This window comes from Anolis sagrei, chromosome 2, assembly GCF_037176765.1.
Source record: "Anolis sagrei isolate rAnoSag1 chromosome 2, rAnoSag1.mat, whole genome shotgun sequence".
Lineage (NCBI taxonomy): Eukaryota > Metazoa > Chordata > Lepidosauria > Squamata > Dactyloidae > Anolis > Anolis sagrei.
The window spans coordinates 4,191,358-4,213,957 of NC_090022.1; the positions used below are offsets into that span (position 1 = coordinate 4,191,358).

Consider the following 22,600-nt stretch of genomic DNA (forward strand, 5'->3'; position numbering starts at 1 on the left):
ATATGTGATGTTAGGATGTTGATGGCAAACCTATGACACGCGTGTCAGCACTGACATGCATGGCTATTTTTGATGACACGCGGCCACATGCGGCCACATACAGAGAAGTACACCTTATAAGAGTCAATCTAATTCCATCCTTAAATTTGCAAAAGGCTCTACAAATTTAACATCTGCACGTTTGAGCATTGTTCACTCCATAACTCAGCATGGATTATACATATTTCTTATTTAAACTATAAATATTGCAAAATTATGGGGGTTTTTTTCTTGAAGTTGACACCACACCCAAGTTATGCTCAGGTTTTTGGCAAATTTTGACACACCAAGCTCAAAAGGTTGCCCATCTCTGTGTTAGGACATGTGTCATAATCATGTCACTGTGCAGTCGCACAGCATATGTACCAACGGGGAAAGAAAAGGAAAGGTGACATTAGTTGGCCATACAGACCAATGGTTTTGATGTGCGGGGTTTTGTTTTTTTCCGTGTCAGGAGCAACTTGAGAAACTGCAAGTCACTTCTGGGCTGAGAGAATTGCCTGTATGCAATAATATATAATTATTGTAATATAGTAATACTGATATATTAAATATAAGATAATATATAATAATATATAATATAATATGTAGTGTATACATGCAACATAATACCAATAATACAATATAATAATTTTTTTGTCATGTCAGGAGCGACTTGAGAAACTGCAAGTCGCTTTTGGCATGAGAGAATTGGCCGTCTGCAAGGATGTTGCCCAGGGGACGCCCAGATGTTTTGATGTTTTACCACCCTTGTGGGAGGCTTCTCATGTTCTTGAATGGGAAGCTGTAGCTGACATAGGGAGCTACTTCCTAATGTTGACATGGAAGTTCCTTCCCGATCACTTGAATCCCAGCACCAACTAGAATAATAGAATCAAAGAGTTGGAAGAGACCTCCTGGGCCATCCAGTCCAACCCCATTCTGCCAAGAAGCAGGAATATTGCATTCAAAGCACCCCTGACAGATGGCCATCCAGCCTCTGTTTAAAAGCTTCCAAAGCTTCACTGCTGCTCTGGGCCACAGTGAAGAGAGAAGGGACCAGGGGACACTTCCACCTTGTCTCCTGTGCTATGCTAATAATATAATAATATAATATTTATAATATTATAATGTAATCTATATAAATAGAAATGTCATGTTTGTTTGTGGGATTAACATAACTCAAAAACCACTGGGCGAATTGACACCAAATTTGGACACAACATACCTATTAGGCCAACGAGTGACCATCACTCATAAAAACATTGAAAAACACAGCAGATAAAACTATAAAAGCCAAAACAACAAAAATTACATCACAACGCATGTGCAAAACCACATATATACACATATATGCATATATACACAAAAACAATATCCGCTGGATAATGGAGAAAGGCAGGGAGTTTCAGAAAAACATCTACTTCTGCTTCATTGACTACTCTAAAGCCTTTGTCTGTGTGGATCATAACAAATTGTGGCAAGTTCTTGGCTCTCCTGAGGAATCTGTACAAGGACCAAGGAGCAACAGTCAGAACTGACCACGGAACAGGAGACGGGTTCAAGATTGGGAAAGGCGTACGGCAAGGCTGCATCCTCTCCCCCAACCTTTTTAACTTGTATGCAGAACACATCATGCGAGGATGTGCGGGGCTGGATGAATGCAAAGCCGGGGTGAAAATTGCTGGAAGAAACATTAACAACCTCAGATATGCAGATGACACCACTCTGATGGCCGAAAGCGAGGAGGAGCTGAGGAGCCTTCTAATCAAGGTGAAAGAAGAAAGCGCAAAAGCCGGGTTGCAGCTAAACGTCAAAAAAACCAAGATTATGGCAACAAGAATGATTGACAACTGGAAAATAGAGGGAGAAACCGTGGAGGCCGTGACAGACTTTGTATTTCTAGGTGCAAAGATTACTGCAGATGCAGACTGTGGCCAGGAAATCAGAAGACGCTTCCTTCTTGGGAGGAGAGCAATGCCCAGTCTCGATAAAATAGTGAAGAGTAGAGACATCAGACTGGCAACCAAGATCCATTGCCTAGTCAAAGCCATGGTATTCCCTGTAGTCACCTACGGATGTGAGAGATGGACCTTAGGGAAGGCTGAGCGAAGGAAGATCGATGCTTTTGAGTTGTGGTGCTGGAGGAAAGTTCTGAGAGTGCCTTGGACTGCGAGAAGATCCAACCAGTCCATCCTCCAGGAAATAAAGCCCGGCTGCTCACTGGAGGGAAAGATACTAGAGACAAAGCGGAAGTCCTTTGGCCACATCATGAGGAGACAGCAAAGCCTAGAGAAGACAATTATGCTGGGGAAAGTGGAAGGCAAAAGGAAGAGGGGCCGACCAAGGGCAAGATGGATGGATGGCATCCTTGAGGTGACTGGACTGACCTTGAAGGAGCTGGGGGTGGTAACGGCCGACAGGGAGCTCTGGCGTAGGCTGGTCCATGAGGTCACGAAGAGTCGGAGACGACTGAACGAATGAACAACAACACACAAAAACACATATACACATAAAGGTGGAAGGAAAGAAGGAGAGAAGGAAGGAAGGAAAGAAAGAAAGAAAGGTAAGGAAGAAAGGAGAGAAGGAAATAAAAAAGTGAAAGAAGGAAGGAAAGAGAGGGAAGGAAGGAAAGAAGGAATGAAAGAGGGAGGGAGGAAAGAAAGGAAGGAAGGGAAGAGGGAAGGATGGATGGAACCAAAGAGCAAAGGAAGCGAGGAAAGAAACAGGTAGAGAAGGAAGAAAGAAGAAGGGAAAGAAAAATTGGGAAGGAGAGAAAGAGGGAGGGAAGGTTGGCCACAGCAACATGTGGTGGGTACAGCTAGTACAATATAATACTACTAATAATAATATGATAATTATATATTTTATATTACATGTAATATTGCTAATAATATTACAATATAATGGTATAGTACAATATAGTAATATATAATACTGATACTGTACTATGCTGGAGCCCCTACTGGCGCAGTGGGTTAAACCCCTGTGCTGGCAGGACTGAAGACCGACAGGTCGCAGGTTCGAATCCGGGGAGAGGTGGATGAGCTCCCTCTATCAGCTCCAGCTCCTCATGCAGGGACATGAGAGAAGTCTCCCACAAAGATGATAAAACCGCTGTGAGTCGCCCTCGGGCTTGAGATACAGCGGTATACAAGAATAGTAAATCAATAAATATAAATAATAAAACATCAAATCATCCAGGAGTCCCCTGGGCAACGTCCTTGCAGACAGCCAATTCTCTCTCACCAGAAGAGACTTGCAATTTCTCAGGTCGCTCCTGACACGACAAAAAATAAAATAAAATACAGTACTATGCTAATAATATAATATATTGTATGTATATATATTGTGTCCAATTTTGGGCACTACAACTGAAGAGAGATATTGACAAACTGGAATATGTCCAGAGGAGGGCGACTCAAATGATCAAGGGTCTGGAGAACAAGCCCTATGAGGAGCGGCTTAGGGAACTGGGCATGTTTAGCCTGAAGAAGAGAAGGCTGAGAGGAGATATGATAGCCATGTATAAATATGTGAGAGGAAGCCACAGGGAGGAGGGAGCAGATCAAGGGTGTGGAGAACAAGCCCTATGAGGAGCGGCTCAAGGAGCTGGGCATGTTTAGCCTGAAAAAGAGAAGGCTGAGAGGAGACATGATAGCCATGTATAAATATGTGAGAGGAAGCCACAGGGAGGAGGGAGCAGATCAAGGGTGTGGAGAACAAGCCCTATGAGGAGCGGCTCAAGGAGCTGGGCATGTTTAGCCTGAAGAAGAGAAGGCTGAGAGGGGATATGATAGCCATGTATAAATATGTGAGAGGAAGCCACAGGGAGGAGGAGGGAGCAAGCTTGTTTTCTGCTTCTTTGGAGACTAGGACACATTGGAACAATGGCTTCAAACTACAAGAGAGGAGATTCCATCTGAACATGAGGAAGAACTTCCTGACTGTGAGAGCCGTTCAGCAGTGGAACTCTCTGCCCCGGAGTGTGGTGGAGGCTCCTTCTTTGGAAGCTTTTAAACAGAGGCTGGATGGCCATCTGTCAGGGGTGATTTGAATGCAATATTCCTTTATCTTGGCAGAATGGGGTTGGACTGGATGGCCCAGGAGGTCTCTTCCAACTCTTTGATTCTAGGATTCACCAAGTTTGAACTCTGACCAAAACATTTTCCACACTCCTGGCATTGGTGTGGCTTCTCTCCTGTGTGAAGAGTTTTGTGCCTCACCAAGTTTGAACTCTAACCAAAACTGCTGGCATTAAGTTTGCCCATGCCTGATGTATGAAGTAGGGAAATGGGGTGGGATTGGGGATAGGACTTGTTCATAGAATCAAAGAGTTGGAAGAGACCTCCTGGGCCATCCAGTCCAACCCCATTCTGCCAAGAAGCAGGAATATTGCATTCAAATCGCCCCTGACAGATAGCCATCCAGCCTCTGCTTAAAAGCTTCCAAAGAAGGAGCCTCCACCACACTCCCTCTGGGGCAGAGAGTTCCACTGCTGAACAGCTCTCTCCCAGTCAGGAAGTTCTTCCTCATGTTCAGATGGAATCTCCTCTCTTGTAGAATCATAGAATCAAAGAGTTGGAAGAGACCTCCTGGGTCATCCAGTCCAACCCCATTCTGCCAAGAAGCAGGAATAATGCGTTCAAAGCACTCCTGACAGATGGCCATCCAGCCTCTGTTCATATTCTTGTTAATAGTAGATTAATTCAGGCCTGGGCCTATTCCTGATGTTTTGGACTTCAACTCCCACAATGCCTTTTACCTTCCTCCTCCTCTTCCTTCCTCTCATCAAGAAGGCTAGCTCCTCCCCTGCACTTCCGGAAGTGATGTCAGAGGAAATTGCGTCACCCTCCCTTCCATTAGCCTTCCTTACCTGTCTAGGAAGCTGAGCTCGCATTTGGAGGACCGAAAAAGGCGCTTCTTCTGCTCTTTTCCTGGAGAGGTAAACCTTGGGGGAGTTGGAATGGGAAAACATCCCAAGGAAATAGATATGGGAAGAAGAGAGGTGGGTGGAGGGGCTGAGCTAATGAAACGTTGAGCGCGGGCGCTGATTGGTGGAGACGCACTGGTTATATTTGAATACGGCTCCTGATTGGCTGTTGCTCTGGAGACGGCAAGAGAGGGGTATGTGCTTGCCTGTTTTAAGCGCAGGAGGGAGGGAGCGCTCTAAGCGAATGGAACGTACAGCGCGAGTGCTGATTGGTCGGACGCCTTTAGCGATTTGAATACGGCTCCTGATTGGCCGTTGCTCTGGAGACGGCAAGAGAGGGTTGTTCTTGCCTGTTTTATGCAAAGTCAGGGAAAGCGCGGGGGGGGGGGGAGCGCGCTGAGCGAATGGAACGTGGAGCGCGAGTGCTGATTGGTGGGACGCCTTTAGGGATTTGAATACGGCTCCTGATTGGCTGTTGCTCTGGAAACGGCAGGGAGGAAGGAGGAAGAGGGTTGCGAGCGTTCTGAGTCACGTGTAAGGAAGCAGGAGAGTGGGAGGGAGCCAGGTGAGTTGCAGGCGCCTTGAATCATTAATTAAGCTGTAATACTAATATGGTGCTAGGCTAATAATGTAATACATTGTGTATACATGCAATATTGGCAGTAATAATGTAATACAGTATAATACCATTAATACACTAAAATAATATATATGTATTAATAATATTGTATAATAATACTAATATATTAAATATAATTTAATATAATATATATATTTAATATATTATATTAAATTATATTTAATATATTAGTATTATTATACAATATTATTAATACATATATATTATTTTAGTGTATTAAATATAATGTATAGTGTACTATATAATGTAATATAGTAATACTAATATATTTAATATAATTTAATATAATATTAAATATATATATAATATTAAATATAAACTAATATATTAAATATAATGTTTTAATATAGTAATACTAATATATTAAATATACATATAATTTAATATAATATTAAATATATATATATAATATATTAAATATAATGTTTTAATATAGTAATACTAATATACTAAATATAATTTAATATAATATTAAGTATATATAACTAAAATATTAAATATAATGTAATATAATAATACTAATATATTAAATATAAATATAATTTAATATAATATTAAATATATATAATATATTAAATATAATCTTGTGATATAGTAATACTAATATATTAAATATAAATATAATTTAATATAATATTAAGTATATATAACTAATATATTAAATATAATGTAATATAGTAATACTAATATATTAAATATACATATAATTTAATATAATATTAAGTATATATAACTAATATATTAAATATAATGTTGTAATATAGTAATACTAATATATTAAATATAATTTAATATAATTTTAAATATATATAACTAATATATTAAATATGATGTTGTAATATAGTAATACTAATATATTAAATATACATATAATTTAATATAATATTAAATATATATAAAACTAATATATTAAATATAATGTAATATAGTAATACTGATATATTAAATATAATTTAATATTACTATTACTAATATAATTTAATATAATATTAAATATATATATAACTATCATATTAAATATAATGTTGTAATATAGTAATACTAATATATTAAATATAAATATATCTAATAATATTAAAGATAATGCTGTAATATAGTAATACTAATATATTAAATATAAATATAATTTAATATAATGTTGTAATATAGTAATACTAATATATTAAATATAATATATAAATATAATACAATATGTTTTGTATACATACAATATTGGTAGTAATATTATCATGTAATACAACATAATACCTAGTAATAATACACTAGAATAATATGTATGTATTAATATTGTAATATAATAATACTAATATATTAAATAATACTGATGGTATATTAGTATATAATATATTGTGTATATATAACGAATATATTAAATATAATGTTGTAATATAGTAATACTATTATATTAAATATAAATATAATTTGATATAATATTAAATATAAATAACTAATATGTTAAATATAATGTTGTAATATAGTAATACTAATATATTAAATATAATATATAAATATAATACAATATGTTGTGTATACATACAATATTGATAGTAATATTATCATGTAATACAGCATAATACCTAGTAATAATACACTAAAATAATATGTATGTATTAATATTGTAATATAATAATACTAATATATTAAACATAATTAGTGACAATATATAATCGTGTATAATATATTATGTATATACAACACAATACCATGAATACACTAAAATAATATATATGTATTAATAATACTGTAATATAATAATACTAATATATTAAATAATACTGATAATATATAATAGTATACAATATATTGTGTATATAAATACAATATAGAAATAAATATAATGTGATTTAATATAATACCAATAATAATGCAATATAATATTGTAATATAGTAATACTGATATATTAAATATATGATAATATATAATATATTTTGTGTATATATACAATATTGTTAGTAATATTATCATGTAATACAACATAATACCTAGTAATAATACACTAAAATAATATGGCTGTATTAATATTGTAATATAATAATACAAATAAATTAAATACTACTGATAATATATAATAGTATATAATATATTGTGTATATAAATACAATATAGAAATATAATGCAATGCAATATAATACCAATAATAATGCAATATAAAATATATAATAATATAGTAATATAGTAAAACTGATATATTAAATATATGATAATATATAATAGTATATAATATAGTATGTAGTGTATACATACAATTTTGGTAGTAATAATGTAATGCAACATAATACCATTAATACACTTAAATAATATATTATAATAATGTAATATAGTAATACTAATATATGAAATATAATTACTACTGATAATAAATAATAGTATATAATACATTGTGTATATATACAATACAGGTCATATTGCAATGACATACAATATAATACCAGTAATAATGCAATATAATAATATATAATTATTGTAATATACTAATATTGATATATTAAATATATGATAATATATAATAGCATATAATATAATTTATTGTGTATACATACAATTTTGGTAGCAATAATGTAATACAACATAATACCAATAATACAATATAATATAATAATGTATATATTAATACTAATATATTAAATTTAATTACTACTGATATAATGTAATGCAACATGATACCAATAATACAATATAACAATATATAATAATGATATTGTCATGTAGTAATACTATTATATTACTACTGATAATATATAATCGTATATAACATATTGTGTATATATACAATATAGATAGAAATATAATGTGATGCAATATAACACCGATAATAATGCAATATAATATATATTATATAGTATTAATAATATTGTAATGTAATAATACTGATATCTGAAATTTAATTACTACTGATAATATATAATAATATATAATATGATGTGTAGTGTATACATACAATTTTGGTAGTAATAATGTAATACAACATAATACCAATAATACAATATAATATAATAATGTAATATAGTAATACGAACATATTAAATTTAATTACTACTGATAATATGTAATAATATATAATATAATACGATGTGTATACATACAATTTTGATAGTAATATTGTAATATAATAATACTAATATATTAAATGTAATTCCTACTGATAATATATAATAGTATATAATATATTGTGTATATATGCAATATATAGATAGTAATATAATATAATACAAGATAATAATAATGCAGTATAATAAAATATAATATTGTAATATAGTAATACTGATGTATTAAATATATGATAATATATAATATAATATGTGTATACATACAATTTTGGTAGTAATAATGTAATACAACATAATACCAATAATACAACATAATATAATAATGTTGTAATATAGTAATACTAATATATTAAATATAATTACTACTGATAATATATAATAATGTATAATACAATATATTTTGTATACATACAATATTGATAGTAATATTATAATGTAATACAACATAATACTTAGTAATAATACACTAAAATAATATGCCTGTATTAATATTGTAATATAATAATATTAATATATTAAATATAATTCCTACTGATAATATATAATAGTATATAATATACTATGTATATATACAATATAGATAGTAATATAATATAATAATACAAGATAATACTAACAATAATGCAGTATAATAATAATATATAATAATATTGTAATATAGTAATACTGATATATTAAATATATGATAATATATAATAATATGTAATATAATATGTTGTGTACCCATGCAATATTGGTAATACATTATTATTACCAATATTGCATGGGTAGTTGTAGGTTTTTTCGGGCTATATGGCCATGGTCTAGAGGCATTCTCTCCTGACATTTCGCCTGCATCTATGGCAAGCATCCTCAGAGGTAGTGAGGTCTGTTGGAACAAGGAAAATGGGTTCATATATCTGTGGAATGACCAGGGTGGGACAAAGGACTCTTGTCTGCTGGATATGGTGTGAATGTTTCAACTGACCACCTTGATTAGCATACAATGGCCTGACTGTGCTTGGAGCAAACTTTTGTTGAGAGGTGATTAGATGTCCTTGTTTGTTTCCTCTCTGTTGTTTTGCTGTTGTAATTTTAGAGTTTTTTTTAATTCTGGTAGCCAGATTTTGTTCATTTTCATGGTTTCCTCCTTTCTGTTGAAATTGTCCACATGCTTGTGTATTTCAGTGGCTTCTCTGTGTAGCCTGACACGGTGGTTGTGAGAGTGGTCCAGCATTTCTGTGTTCTCAAATGTCCAGGTTGGTTCATCGTGTGCTCTGCTATGGCTGACTTCTCTGGTTGAAGTAGTCTGCAGTGCCTTTCATGTTCCTTGATGCGTGTTTGGGCAATGCTGCGTGTGGTGGTCCCTCTGTAGACTTGTCCACAGCTGCATGGTACACGGTAGACTCCTGCAGAGGTGAGAGGATCCCTCTTGTCCTTTGCTGAACAGAGCATTGGTTGGATTTTCTTGGTGGGTTTGTAGATTGTTTGTATGTTGTGTTTCCTCATCAGCTTCCCTATGCGGTCAGTGGTTCCCTTGATGTATGGCAGGAACACTTTTCCTCTGGGTGGATCTTCATCTTGACTCTCGTGGCTTGTTCTTGGTCTTGCAGCTCTTCTGATGTCTGAGGTGGAGTCTCCATTGGCCTGGGGAGCCCAGTTGAGGTGGTTCAGTTCATCTTGGAGGAGGTGGGGTTCACAGATTCTTTTTGCACGGTCTGCCAAGGCTTTAATTGTGCTTCTTTTTTGACTTGGGTGATGGTTGCTTAGGAATTATGGGTGTTGAAGTCCAAAACACCTGGAGGGAAGGCCAAAGTTGGCCCATGCCTGCTCTTCAATGATGACTTCATGCCGCCTGTGATTCAGTCCGAAGTGTCTCCTTGAAACCAAGGAGACTGGAGGTCCTTCAGAAGAACTTCTGTCCACACTACTCACTCTTCCTGGTCTGATTCTTTGATGTTCATTGAGATGTTCATTGTCTTTCATCTGCTTTTTCAGGATCCAGTGACCGTTTAAGAGGAGCCTGAGTCTTGCCAGACCTGGGAGGCATGGAGGGGGTGGAGGAGAGCTCCGAGAGCGTGGCTTCCCCAGAAAAAGGTACCTTTCCTTGGGCTGGAGGACAAGGGTGCCTTCGTTGGGGTTGGTAGGGAGGCAACGGAGTCCCATATAGATTCGATGAAGGCTCTCTTAGAATGAGAGAATCCTAGACGTAGAAGAGACCCCAAGGGCAGGAGGACACCATCCAAGACCTCCTTAGAATGAGAGAATCCTAGATGTAGAAGAGACCCCAAGGGCAGGAGGACACATCCAAGACCTCCTTAGAATGAGAGAATCCTAGACGTAGAAGAGACCCCAAGGGCAGGAGGACACCATCCAAGACCTCCTTAGAATGAGAGAATTCTAGACGTAGAAGAGACCCCAAGGGCAGGAGGACACATCCAAGACCTCCTTAGAATGAGAGAATTCTAGACGTAGAAGAGACCCCAAGGGCAGGAGGACACCATCCAAGACCTCCTTAGAATGAGAGAATCCTAGACGTAGAAGAGACCCCAAGGGCAGGAGGACACCATCCAAGACCTCCTTAGAATGAGAGAATCCTAGACGTAGAAGAGACCCCAAGGGCAGGAGGACACCATCCAAGACCTCCTTAGAATGAGAGAATTCTAGACGTAGAAGAGACCCCAAGGGCAGGAGGACACATCCAAGACCTCCTTAGAATGAGAGAATTCTAGACATTGAAGAGACCCCAAGGGCAGGAGGACACATCCAAGACCTCCTTAGAATGAGAGAATCCTAGATGTAGAAGAGACCCCAAGGGTAGGAGGACACCATCCAAGACCTCCTTAGAATGAGAGAATCCTAGACGTAGAAGAGACCCCAAGGGCAGGAGGACACCATCCAAGACCTCCTTAGAATGAGAGAATCCTAGACGTAGAAGAGACCCCAAGGGCAGGAGGACACATCCAAGACCTCCTTAGAATGAGAGAATCCTAGACGTAGAAGAGACCCCAAGGGCAGGAGGACACCATCCAAGACCTCCTTAGAATGAGAGAATCCTAGACGTAGAAGAGACCCCAAGGGCAGGAGGACACATCCAAGACCTCCTTAGAATGAGAGAATCCTAGACGTAGAAGAGACCCCCAAGGGCAGGAGGACACATCCAAGACCTCCTTAGAATGAGAGAATCCTAGACGTAGAAGAGACCCCAAGGGCAGGAGGACACCATCCAAGACCTCCTTAGAATGAGAGAATCCTAGACGTAGAAGAGACCCCAAGGGCAGGAGGACACATCCAAGACCTCCTTAGAATGAGAGAATCCTAGACGTAGAAGAGACCCCAAGGGCAGGAGGACACATCCAAGACCTCCTTAGAATGAGAGAATCCTAGACGTAGAAGAGACCCCAAGGGCAGGAGGACACATCCAAGACCTCCTTAGAATGAGAGAATCCTAGACGTAGAAGAGACCCCAAGGGCAGGAGGACGCATCCAAGACCTCCTTAGAATGAGAGAATCCTAGACGTAGAAGAGACCCCAAGGGCAGGAGGACACATCCAAGACCTCCTTAGAATGAGAGAATCCTAGACGTAGAAGAGACCCCAAGGGCAGGAGGACACCATCCAAGACCTCCTTAGAATGAGAGAATCCTAGACGTAGAAGAGACCCCAAGGGCAGGAGGACACATCCAAGACCTCCTTAGAATGAGAGAATCCTAGACGTAGAAGAGACCCCAAGGGCAGGAGGACACATCCAAGACCTCCTTAGAATGAGAGAATCCTAGACGTAGAAGAGACCCCAAGGGCAGGAGGACACATCCAAGACCTCCTTAGAATGAGAGAATCCTAGACGTAGAAGAGACCCCAAGGGCAGGAGGACACCATCCAAGACCTCCTTAGAATGAGAGAATCCTAGACGTAGAAGAGACCCCAAGGGCAGGAGGACACATCCAAGACCTCCTTAGAATGAGAGAATCCTAGACGTAGAAGAGACCCCAAGGGCAGGAGGACACATCCAAGACCTCCTTAGAATGAGAGAATCCTAGACGTAGAAGAGACCCCAAGGGCAGGAGGACACATCCAAGACCTCCTTAGAATGAGAGAATCCTAGATGTAGAAGAGACCCCAAGGGCAGGAGGACACATCCAAGACCTCCTGAGAATGAGAGAATCTTAGACGTAGAAGAGACCCCAAGGGCAGGAGGACACATCCAAGACCTCCTTAGAATGAGAGAATCCTAGACGTAGAAGAGACCCCAAGGGCAGGAGGACACATCCAAGACGTCCTGAGAATGAGAGAATCCTAGACGTAGAAGAGACCCCAAGGGCAGGAGGACACATCCAAGACCTCCTTAGAATGAGAGAATCCTAGATGTAGAAGAGACCCCAAGGGCAGGAGGACACATCCAAGACCTCCTGAGAATGAGAGAATCCTAGACGTAGAAGAGATCCCAAGGGCAGGAGGACACCATCCAAGACCTCCTTAGAATGAGAGAATCCAAGACGTAGAAGAGACCCCAAGGGCAGGAGGACACATCCAAGACCTCCTTAGAATGAGAGAATCCTAGACGTAGAAGAGACCCCAAGGGCAGGAGGACACATCCAAGACCTCCTTAGAATGAGAGAATCCTAGACGTAGAAGAGACCCCAAGGGCAGGAGGACACATCCAAGACCTCCTTAGAATGAGAGAATCCTAGACGTAGAAGAGACCCCAAGGGCAGGAGGACACCATCCAAGACCTCCTTAGAATGAGAGAATCCTAGACGTAGAAGAGACCCCAAGGGCAGGAGGACACATCCAAGACCTCCTTAGAATGAGAGAATCCTAGACGTAGAAGAGACCCCAAGGGCAGGAGGACACATCCAAGACCTCCTTAGAATGAGAGAATCCTAGACGTAGAAGAGACCCCCAAGGGCAGGAGGACACATCCAAGACCTCCTTAGAATGAGAGAATCCTAGACGTAGAAGAGACCCCAAGGGCAGGAGGACACCATCCAAGACCTCCTTAGAATGAGAGAATCCTAGACGTAGAAGAGACCCCCAAGGGCAGGAGGACACATCCAAGACCTCCTTAGAATGAGAGAATCCTAGACGTAGAAGAGACCCCAAGGGCAGGAGGACACCATCCAAGACCTCCTTAGAATGAGAGAATCCTAGACGTAGAAGAGACCCCAAGGGCAGGAGGACACATCCAAGACCTCCTTAGAATGAGAGAATCCTAGACGTAGAAGAGACCCCAAGGGCAGGAGGACACATCCAAGACCTCCTTAGAATGAGAGAATCCTAGACGTAGAAGAGACCCCAAGGGCAGGAGGACGCATCCAAGACCTCCTTAGAATGAGAGAATCCTAGACGTAGAAGAGACCCCAAGGGCAGGAGGACGCATCCAAGACCTCCTTAGAATGAGAGAATCCTAGACGTAGAAGAGACCCCAAGGGCAGGAGGACACATCCAAGACCTCCTTAGAATGAGAGAATCCTAGACGTAGAAGAGACCCCAAGGGCAGGAGGACACCATCCAAGACCTCCTTAGAATGAGAGAATCCTAGACGTAGAAGAGACCCCAAGGGCAGGAGGACACATCCAAGACCTCCTTAGAATGAGAGAATCCTAGACGTAGAAGAGACCCCAAGGGCAGGAGGACACATCCAAGACCTCCTTAGAATGAGAGAATCCTAGACGTAGAAGAGACCCCAAGGGCAGGAGGACACATCCAAGACCTCCTTAGAATGAGAGAATCCTAGACGTAGAAGAGACCCCAAGGGCAGGAGGACACCATCCAAGACCTCCTTAGAATGAGAGAATCCTAGACGTAGAAGAGACCCCAAGGGCAGGAGGACACATCCAAGACCTCCTTAGAATGAGAGAATCCTAGACGTAGAAGAGACCCCAAGGGCAGGAGGACACATCCAAGACCTCCTTAGAATGAGAGAATCCTAGACGTAGAAGAGACCCCAAGGGCAGGAGGACACATCCAAGACCTCCTTAGAATGAGAGAATCCTAGATGTAGAAGAGACCCCAAGGGCAGGAGGACACATCCAAGACCTCCTGAGAATGAGAGAATCTTAGACGTAGAAGAGACCCCAAGGGCAGGAGGACACATCCAAGACCTCCTTAGAATGAGAGAATCCTAGACGTAGAAGAGACCCCAAGGGCAGGAGGACACATCCAAGACGTCCTGAGAATGAGAGAATCCTAGACGTAGAAGAGACCCCAAGGGCAGGAGGACACATCCAAGACCTCCTTAGAATGAGAGAATCCTAGATGTAGAAGAGACCCCAAGGGCAGGAGGACACATCCAAGACCTCCTGAGAATGAGAGAATCCTAGACGTAGAAGAGATCCCAAGGGCAGGAGGACACCATCCAAGACCTCCTTAGAATGAGAGAATCCAAGACGTAGAAGAGACCCCAAGGGCAGGAGGACACATCCAAGACCTCCTTAGAATGAGAGAATCCTAGACGTAGAAGAGACCCCAAGGGCAGGAGGACACATCCAAGACCTCCTTAGAATGAGAGAATCCTAGACGTAGAAGAGACCCCAAGGGCAGGAGGACACATCCAAGACCTCCTTAGAATGAGAGAATCCTAGACGTAGAAGAGACCCCAAGGGCAGGAGGACACCATCCAAGACCTCCTTAGAATGAGAGAATCCTAGACGTAGAAGAGACCCCAAGGGCAGGAGGACACATCCAAGACCTCCTTAGAATGAGAGAATCCTAGACGTAGAAGAGACCCCAAGGGCAGGAGGACACATCCAAGACCTCCTTAGAATGAGAGAATCCTAGACGTAGAAGAGACCCCAAGGGCAGGAGGACACATCCAAGACCTCCTTAGAATGAGAGAATCCTAGATGTAGAAGAGACCCCAAGGGCAGGAGGACACATCCAAGACCTCCTGAGAATGAGAGAATCTTAGACGTAGAAGAGACCCCAAGGGCAGGAGGACACATCCAAGACCTCCTTAGAATGAGAGAATCCTAGACGTAGAAGAGACCCCAAGGGCAGGAGGACACCATCCAAGACCTCCTTAGAATGAGAGAATCCTAGACGTAGAAGAGACCCCAAGGGCAGGAGGACACCATCCAAGACCTCCTTAGAATGAGAGAATCCTAGACGTAGAAGAGACCCCAAGGGCAGGAGGACACATCCAAGACCTCCTTAGAATGAGAGAATCCTAGACGTAGAAGAGACCCCAAGGGCAGGAGGACACATCCAAGACCTCCTTAGAATGAGAGAATCCTAGACGTAGAAGAGACCCCAAGGGCAGGAGGACACATCCAAGACCTCCTTAGAATGAGAGAATCCTAGACGTAGAAGAGACCCCAAGGGCAGGAGGACGCATCCAAGACCTCCTTAGAATGAGAGAATCCTAGACGTAGAAGAGACCCCAAGGGCAGGAGGACACATCCAAGACCTCCTGAGAATGAGAGAATCCTAGACGTAGAAGAGACCCCAAGGGCAGGAGGACACCATCCAAGACCTCCTTAGAATGAGAGAATCCTAGATGTAGAAGAGTCCCCAAGGGCAGGAGGACACATCCAAGACCTCCTGAGAATGAGAGAATCCTAGACGTAGAAGAGACCCCAAGGGCAGGAGGACACCATCCAAGACCTCCTTAGAATGAGAGAATCCTAGACGTAGAAGAGACCCCAAGGGCAGGAGGACACCATCCAAGACCTCCTTAGAATGAGAGAATCCTAGACGTAGAAGAGACCCCAAGGGCAGGAGGACACCATCCAAGACCTCCTTAGAATGAGAGAATCCTAGACGTAGAAGAGACCCCAAGGGCAGGAGGACACATCCAAGACCTCCTTAGAATGAGAGAATCCTAGACGTAGAAGAGACCCCAAGGGCAGGAGGACACATCCAAGACCTCCTGAGAATGAGAGAATCTTAGATGTAGAAGAGACCCCAAGGGCAGGAGGACACATCCAAGACCTCCTTAGAATGAGAGAATCCTAGACGTAGAAGAGACCCCAAGGGCAGGAGGACACATCCAAGACCTCCTTAGAATGAGAGAATCCTAGACGTAGAAGAGACCCCAAGGGCAGGTGGACACATCCAAGACCTCCTTAGAATGAGAGAATCCTAGACGTAGAAGAGACCCCAAGGGCAGGAGGACACCATCCAAGACCTCCTGACTGATGGCCATCCAACCTCTGCTTACAAATCTCCAGAGAAGGAAGGAAGGGGTCCCCACTGGGGTCCCAGGCACCCTATCCCACTATGTAGGAACCCTGAACATCAGGAGGTTCTTCCTCATGTTGATATGTCATATGAGCAACATAGGAGCCACAGAAAAGCAAGCTTGCTTCATTTCTCCTCAATGGAACCACCTTCCCAATATGTAAACATGGCTACTTCTCTCCAGATCAGCATTTCTCAACCTGGAAGTCGTGAGGGGGTTTCAGAGGGGTCTCCAAAGACCATTGGAAAACGTAAACAGAGGCTGGATGGCCATCTGGTTGGGGTGCTTTGAATCCTATTTTCTGCTTCTTGGCAGAATGGGGTTGGACTGGATGGCCCACGAGGTCTCTTCCAACTCAAGGACTATATGATGGTCTTAGGAAGCCCTTTGGCGGAGAAGGCTGAAGATCTCTCCAAGTGAGGAGGGGAGAGCAGGTGTGTTCGGCACATGTCAGCATGGTGCGCATGTGTGGACGAGGAAGAGCGTGCAAGGCTGGAGGGAGCTTTGCACCAGCGAGTCCCTTCAAAGCATGGGAGTTCTGTGTGGGAGGTTTGGCCCAATTCTGTCATCGGTGGGGTTTGATTGTAGGTGAACTATAAATCCCAGCAACTACAGCTCCCAAATGTCAAGGTCTATCTTCCTCAAACTCCACCACATTTGGGCATATTGAGTAATCGTGCCAAGTTTAGTCCAGATCCAACATTGTTTGAGTCCACAGTGCTCTCTGGATGTAGGTGAACTACAACTCCCAAATTCAAGGTGAACTACAACTCCCACCAAACCCTGCCTCCCTGGCCTCTGCAGAGCCTCCGGAGCCATGCAGGCAGTAGCAGCCCAGTGAGGCAGACCTTCCCCGCCTTGCCTCAGGCAACCACATTTCCAGGGTGCCTGGCCTCCATTGGACATAAATCTATATAAATAAAAATATAATGTTCGTTTGTGGGATTAACATAACTCCAAAACCACTGGATGAATTGCCACCAAATTTGGCCACAAACACCTACTGACCTAAGGAGTGACCATCACTCAAAAAATTGATTTTGTCATTTGGGAGTTATAGTTGCTGGGATTTATAGTTCACCTCCAATCAAAGAGCATTCTGAACTCCTTGGCTTAGTAGGTGTCTTGTGGCCAAATTTGGTGTCCCTTCATCCAGTGGTTTTTGAGTTATGTTAATCCCACAAACGAACATTATATTATTATTTCTATAGACTAGCCGTCCCCTGCCATGTGTTGCTGTGGCCCAGTCTGTATATATGTTTTGTGTGTGTGTGTGTGTATGTGTATCTCTCTAAATATGCAAACACACATATACACACACACATATATATAGATAGATGGGTGTATATGTGCATATACTACAAGAGAGGAGATTCCATCTGAACATTAGGAAGAACTTCCTGACTGTGAGAGCCGTTCAGCAGTGGAACTCTCTGCCCCGGAGTGTGGTGGAGGCTCCTTCTTTGGAAGCTTTTAAGCAGAGGCTGGATGGCCATCTGTCAGGGGTGCTTTGAATGCAATATTCCTGCTTCTTGGCAGGGGGTTGGACTGGATGGCCCATGAGGTCTCTTCCAACTCTTTGATTCTATGATTCTATGATTCTATATGTGTGTATATATTTGTGTAATTCTGTGTTTATATGTGTATATGTATATTGTGTATATGTGTGTGCTTGTGTATATATGTGTATGCATGTCTATATGTATATGTGTGTATTATGCTTGGTTGATCGTGTTCGTTAGTTTCTAAAGTCGTAATGAATTCGTATTTAAATTAGCTTCGATCCAATATTGAGCCATGCAGGAATAGTGTAAGGAGTAATTAAGAATCGAAACAATTTCCCCATTTTTCGTAATTATTTTCGAAAAATAATTACGAACGTTATTTTTTTTACAAGTTTTACAATCTCACAGTTTCTCTTCCCTATTTTTGTTGTTATAATAATAATATAATATAATATACAATAATATAATATATATAATATAATACATTATAATATAATATAATAATATACAATTATTATAATATAATATATAATAATATAATATATATAATAATATAATATAGTTGTTGTTAGTTTTATCACACCAACAGTCAACAACACAGGGAGAGGGAAGCTTCAGAAGTTCCCCCTGTCCCGTTTGGAGGTTTTTTTCACATATTGTGCAATCGCGTCCGCCATTAACGAATCGATTCGTATATTTACAAAATTTCGTAAATATCAAAAATTTGAAATCTGAAATTTTGGAAATCCTCTCAGATTAGAAAGGCGGGTGCCCCCTAGATACAAAACAGGTTTAGAACCAATTTTTTTCTTGATCAACCAAGCCTATGCATGTGTATATGTAAATATATGTGTATGTGTGCATGTCTATATGTATGTGTATATTTGTGTGTGCGTGTGTACATATATGTGTATGTTTATATGTATATGAGTGTATGTGTATATGTATATATAGTTTATTTTGGGAGGGTTTAAGTCCGTTCTGCTGGGTTTTTTGTGTGTTTTTGGGGGTGATGGACACTCATTGGCCTGATAGGTGTCTTGTGTCCAAGTTTGGTGTCAATTCGTCCAGTGGTGTTTGTGTTATGTTAATCCCACAAACGAACATTACATAGTTATTTATATAGACTAGCCGTCCCCTGCCACGTGTTGCTGTGGCCGACATGGGAGGTTTGGCCCAATTCTATCGTTGGTGGGGTTCAGAATGCTCTTTGATTGTAGGTGAACTATAAATCCCAGCAACTACAACTCCCAAATGTCAAGATTCTATTTTCCCCAAACTCCACCAGTGTTCACATTTGGGCATATTGAGTATTCTTGTAGAGTTTGGTCCAGATCCATCATTGTTTGAGTCCACAGTGATCTCTGGATGTAGGTGAACTACAACTCCAAAACCAAAGGATACCCAGTATTTTCTGTTGGTCATGGGAGAACTGTGTGTCACATTTGGTTCAATTCCATCGTTGGTGGGGTTCAGAATGCTCTTTAATTGTAGGTGAACTATAAATCACAGCAACTACAACTCCCAAATGTCAAGATTCTATTTTCCCCAAACTCCATCTGTGTTCACATTTGGGCATATTGAGTATTCGTGTAGAGTTTGGTCCAGATCCACAATTGTTTGAGTCCACAGTGATCTCTGGATGTAGGTGAACTACAACTCCAAAACCAAAGGACACTGCCCACCAAACCCTTCCAGTATTTTCTGTTGGTCATGGGAGAACTGTGTGCCAAGTTTGGTTCAATTCCATCGTTAATGAGGTTCAGAATTCTCTTTGATTGTAGGTTAACTATAAATCCCAGCAACAACAACTCCCAAATGACAAAATCAAATTTTTTGAGTGCGGACATACATTGGGTTGTTAGGTGTCTTGTGTCCAAATTTGGTGTCAATTCATCCAGTGGTTTTAGAGTTATGTTAATCCCACAAACGAACATTATATTATTATTTCTATAAACTAGCCGTTCCCTGCCATGTGTTGCTGTGGCCCAGTCTGTATATATGTTTTGTGTGTATGTGTATATATCTATATCTATCTAAATATGCAAACACACATATACACAAATATATTTCTAGATAGATGGTTGTATATGTGTGTGTGCATATGTGTGTGTATACGTGTGTATATACTTGTGTATTTCTGTGTTTATATGTGTATATGTATATTGTGTATATGTATGTGCTTGTGTATATATGTGTATGTATGTCTATATGTATATTGTGTATGTATGCATGTGTATATGTAAATATATGTGCATATGTGCATGTATGTGTGCATGTCTATATGTGTGTGTCTGTATGTGTGTGTCTTTATGTATGTGTGCATGTTTATATGTATATGAGTGTATGTGTATATGTATATATAGTTTATTTTGGTTTATTTAGTTTATTTAAGTCCGTTCTGTGTAAATATATGTGTATGTGTGCATGTCTATATGTATGTGTATATTTGTGTGTGCTTGTATACATATGTGTGTGTGTGTGTGTCTGTATGTGTGTGTGTCTGTATGTGTGCATGTTTATATGTATATGAGTGTATGTGTATATGTATATATAGTTTTTTTGGGGGGGGGGTTTAAGTCCGTTCTGCTGGGGGTTTTTTTGTGTGTTTTTTAGGCAGGGGCGGTTCATCCATTACGCAAAGTAAGCGGTTGCAGTACACTTTTTTTTTGCCAGGGGCGCAGGTAGGCTGTTAGGGGTGATGGACACTCATTTGTGTGTATATTTGTGTGTGCTTGTGTACATATTTGTGTGTGTCTGTATGTGTGTGTGTGCATGTTTATATGTATATAAGTGTATGTGTATATGTATATATAGTTTATTTTGGGGGGTTTTAAGTCCGTTCTGTGTAAATATATGTGTATGTGTGCATGTATGTGTGCATGTCTATATTTGTGTGTGCTTGTGTCTGTATGTGTGTGTCTGTATGTGTGTCTGTCTGTATGTATGTGTGCATGTTTATATATATATGAGTGTATGTGTATATGTATATATAGTTTTGGGGGGGTTTAAGTCCGTTCTGCTGGGTTTTTTTTTGCCAGGGGCGCAGGTAGGCTGTTAGGGGTGATGGACACTCATTGGCCTGATAGGTGTCTTGTGTCCAAGTTTGGTGTCAATTCGTCCAGTGGTTTTTGAGTTCTGTTAATCCCACAAACGAACATTACATTATTATATTTTCAAAAACCCGCAAAAGAGCGAGTCCGCTAAATGCGAACCACGAAGTAGCGAGGGAACACTGTAATTTGGATTTGTTTTTTCCCCCTTTGGTGATCTCCTCTTCCAAAACTTCATTCTTTCAGGTGATTCCAAGGAGAAGAGTAAGAAGGAGACCATGGATGACGACCAAGATTGGGACCACGATGCGGCCTACATTTCCCCTGAAGGCACTTACTTGACCCCTGTCCCGCCACTCGGAGGAAACGAGAGAAGCCAGCTGAAGCCCCCTGAGTTTGAGAAGAACTTCCCCCGACCGATCTCCTTCGACAAAGGAGAGAGAGCCGCTCCCACGGAGGAGAACGTGCACCGGTGTTTGGACTGTGGCAAGACCTTCAACCTGGCCTCGAAGCTGAAGCTGCACCAGAAGATCCACTCCGAGGAGAAGCCCTTCGAGTGTCCCGAGTGCGGGCGGCACTTCCGCCACAAGGGAAACCTCCAAACGCACCAGCGGATCCACGTCCGGGACAAGCCCTTCCGCTGCGAGGAGTGCGGGCGCTGCTTCAGCTACAGCTGGATCCTCCAGAAGCATCTGAAGTTCCACGAAAGCAGGAGGGGCCCCGTGGTGGAGAAAGCGGCCCCGTCGTGGGTCGGGCCCCAAAAGGATCACTCGCTCAACGGAGAAGCCATTCCTCCCAATGCGGGTCCACCCGCGGAAGTAGAAGTGTTGACGCGGGTTGTCGACTGATCGACGGAGTCAACCAGTAGCACCCAGCCCAAGGGGTTTAATAGTAGGTGGCCTGGGAGTTGTAGTTTAGCAACATTTTCAAGATGCCATGCAATTTTCGAAACACTGACTTTAAGGGTATGGACAACTCTGGCTTCGATCCCGTTGGGTACGACCGGGAATTATTTTGTGTTGTCCTCCGATACTCCTTTTTCAAAAATCAAGCCATGCTTAGTCTCTCATTTTCAGGGCAACACCTTCGTAGGTTTTCAAGGACTGGAGTTGCGTCCCTGGTTTGTTAAGTCGAGACGACTTTCTTTGTTTAACGCCCTCACGTCGTTGTGGGTTTTGGTCCAGTTGTGTTTCATTAAAGGCATCGTTGATCTCGCTTGTGTCTTTGTCTCCTGCCTCTTGAG

At 40.7% G+C, this 22,600-nt stretch overlaps 1 protein-coding gene across 2 annotated transcripts; it reads left to right on the forward strand.

Annotated features, from left to right (window-relative positions):
* The first annotated feature begins 4,825 nt into the window (after positions 1–4,825).
* LOC132766341 (zinc finger protein 22-like) lies at positions 4,826–22,572 on the forward strand. Of its 2 annotated transcripts, none has more exons than XM_060760747.2 (3): positions 4,826–4,963; positions 10,617–10,715; positions 21,604–22,572. In XM_060760747.2, exons 2-3 carry the CDS (start codon positions 10,667–10,669, stop codon positions 22,203–22,205), a joined length of 651 nt encoding a protein of 216 aa, XP_060616730.2. In that variant the 5' UTR covers positions 4,826–4,963; positions 10,617–10,666; the 3' UTR covers positions 22,206–22,572. The 2 variants fall into 2 exon arrangements, with proteins under 2 accessions (XP_060616730.2, XP_060616731.2); XM_060760748.2 differs by lacking the exon at positions 4,826–4,963 and adding an exon at positions 5,430–5,516.
* Positions 22,573–22,600: the final 28 nt, after the last annotated feature.

Bases quoted from the DNA above. Each gene is read 5' to 3' on its own strand.
- LOC132766341 (XM_060760747.2), top strand. From the start codon at position 10,667: ATGGAGGGGGTGGAGGAGAGCTCCGAGAGCGTGGCTTCCCCAGAAAAA. The intron at 10,716-21,603 runs GTACCTTTCCTT...TCATTCTTTCAG, and splicing joins CGTGGCTTCCCCAGAAAAAG to GTGATTCCAAGGAGAAGAGT.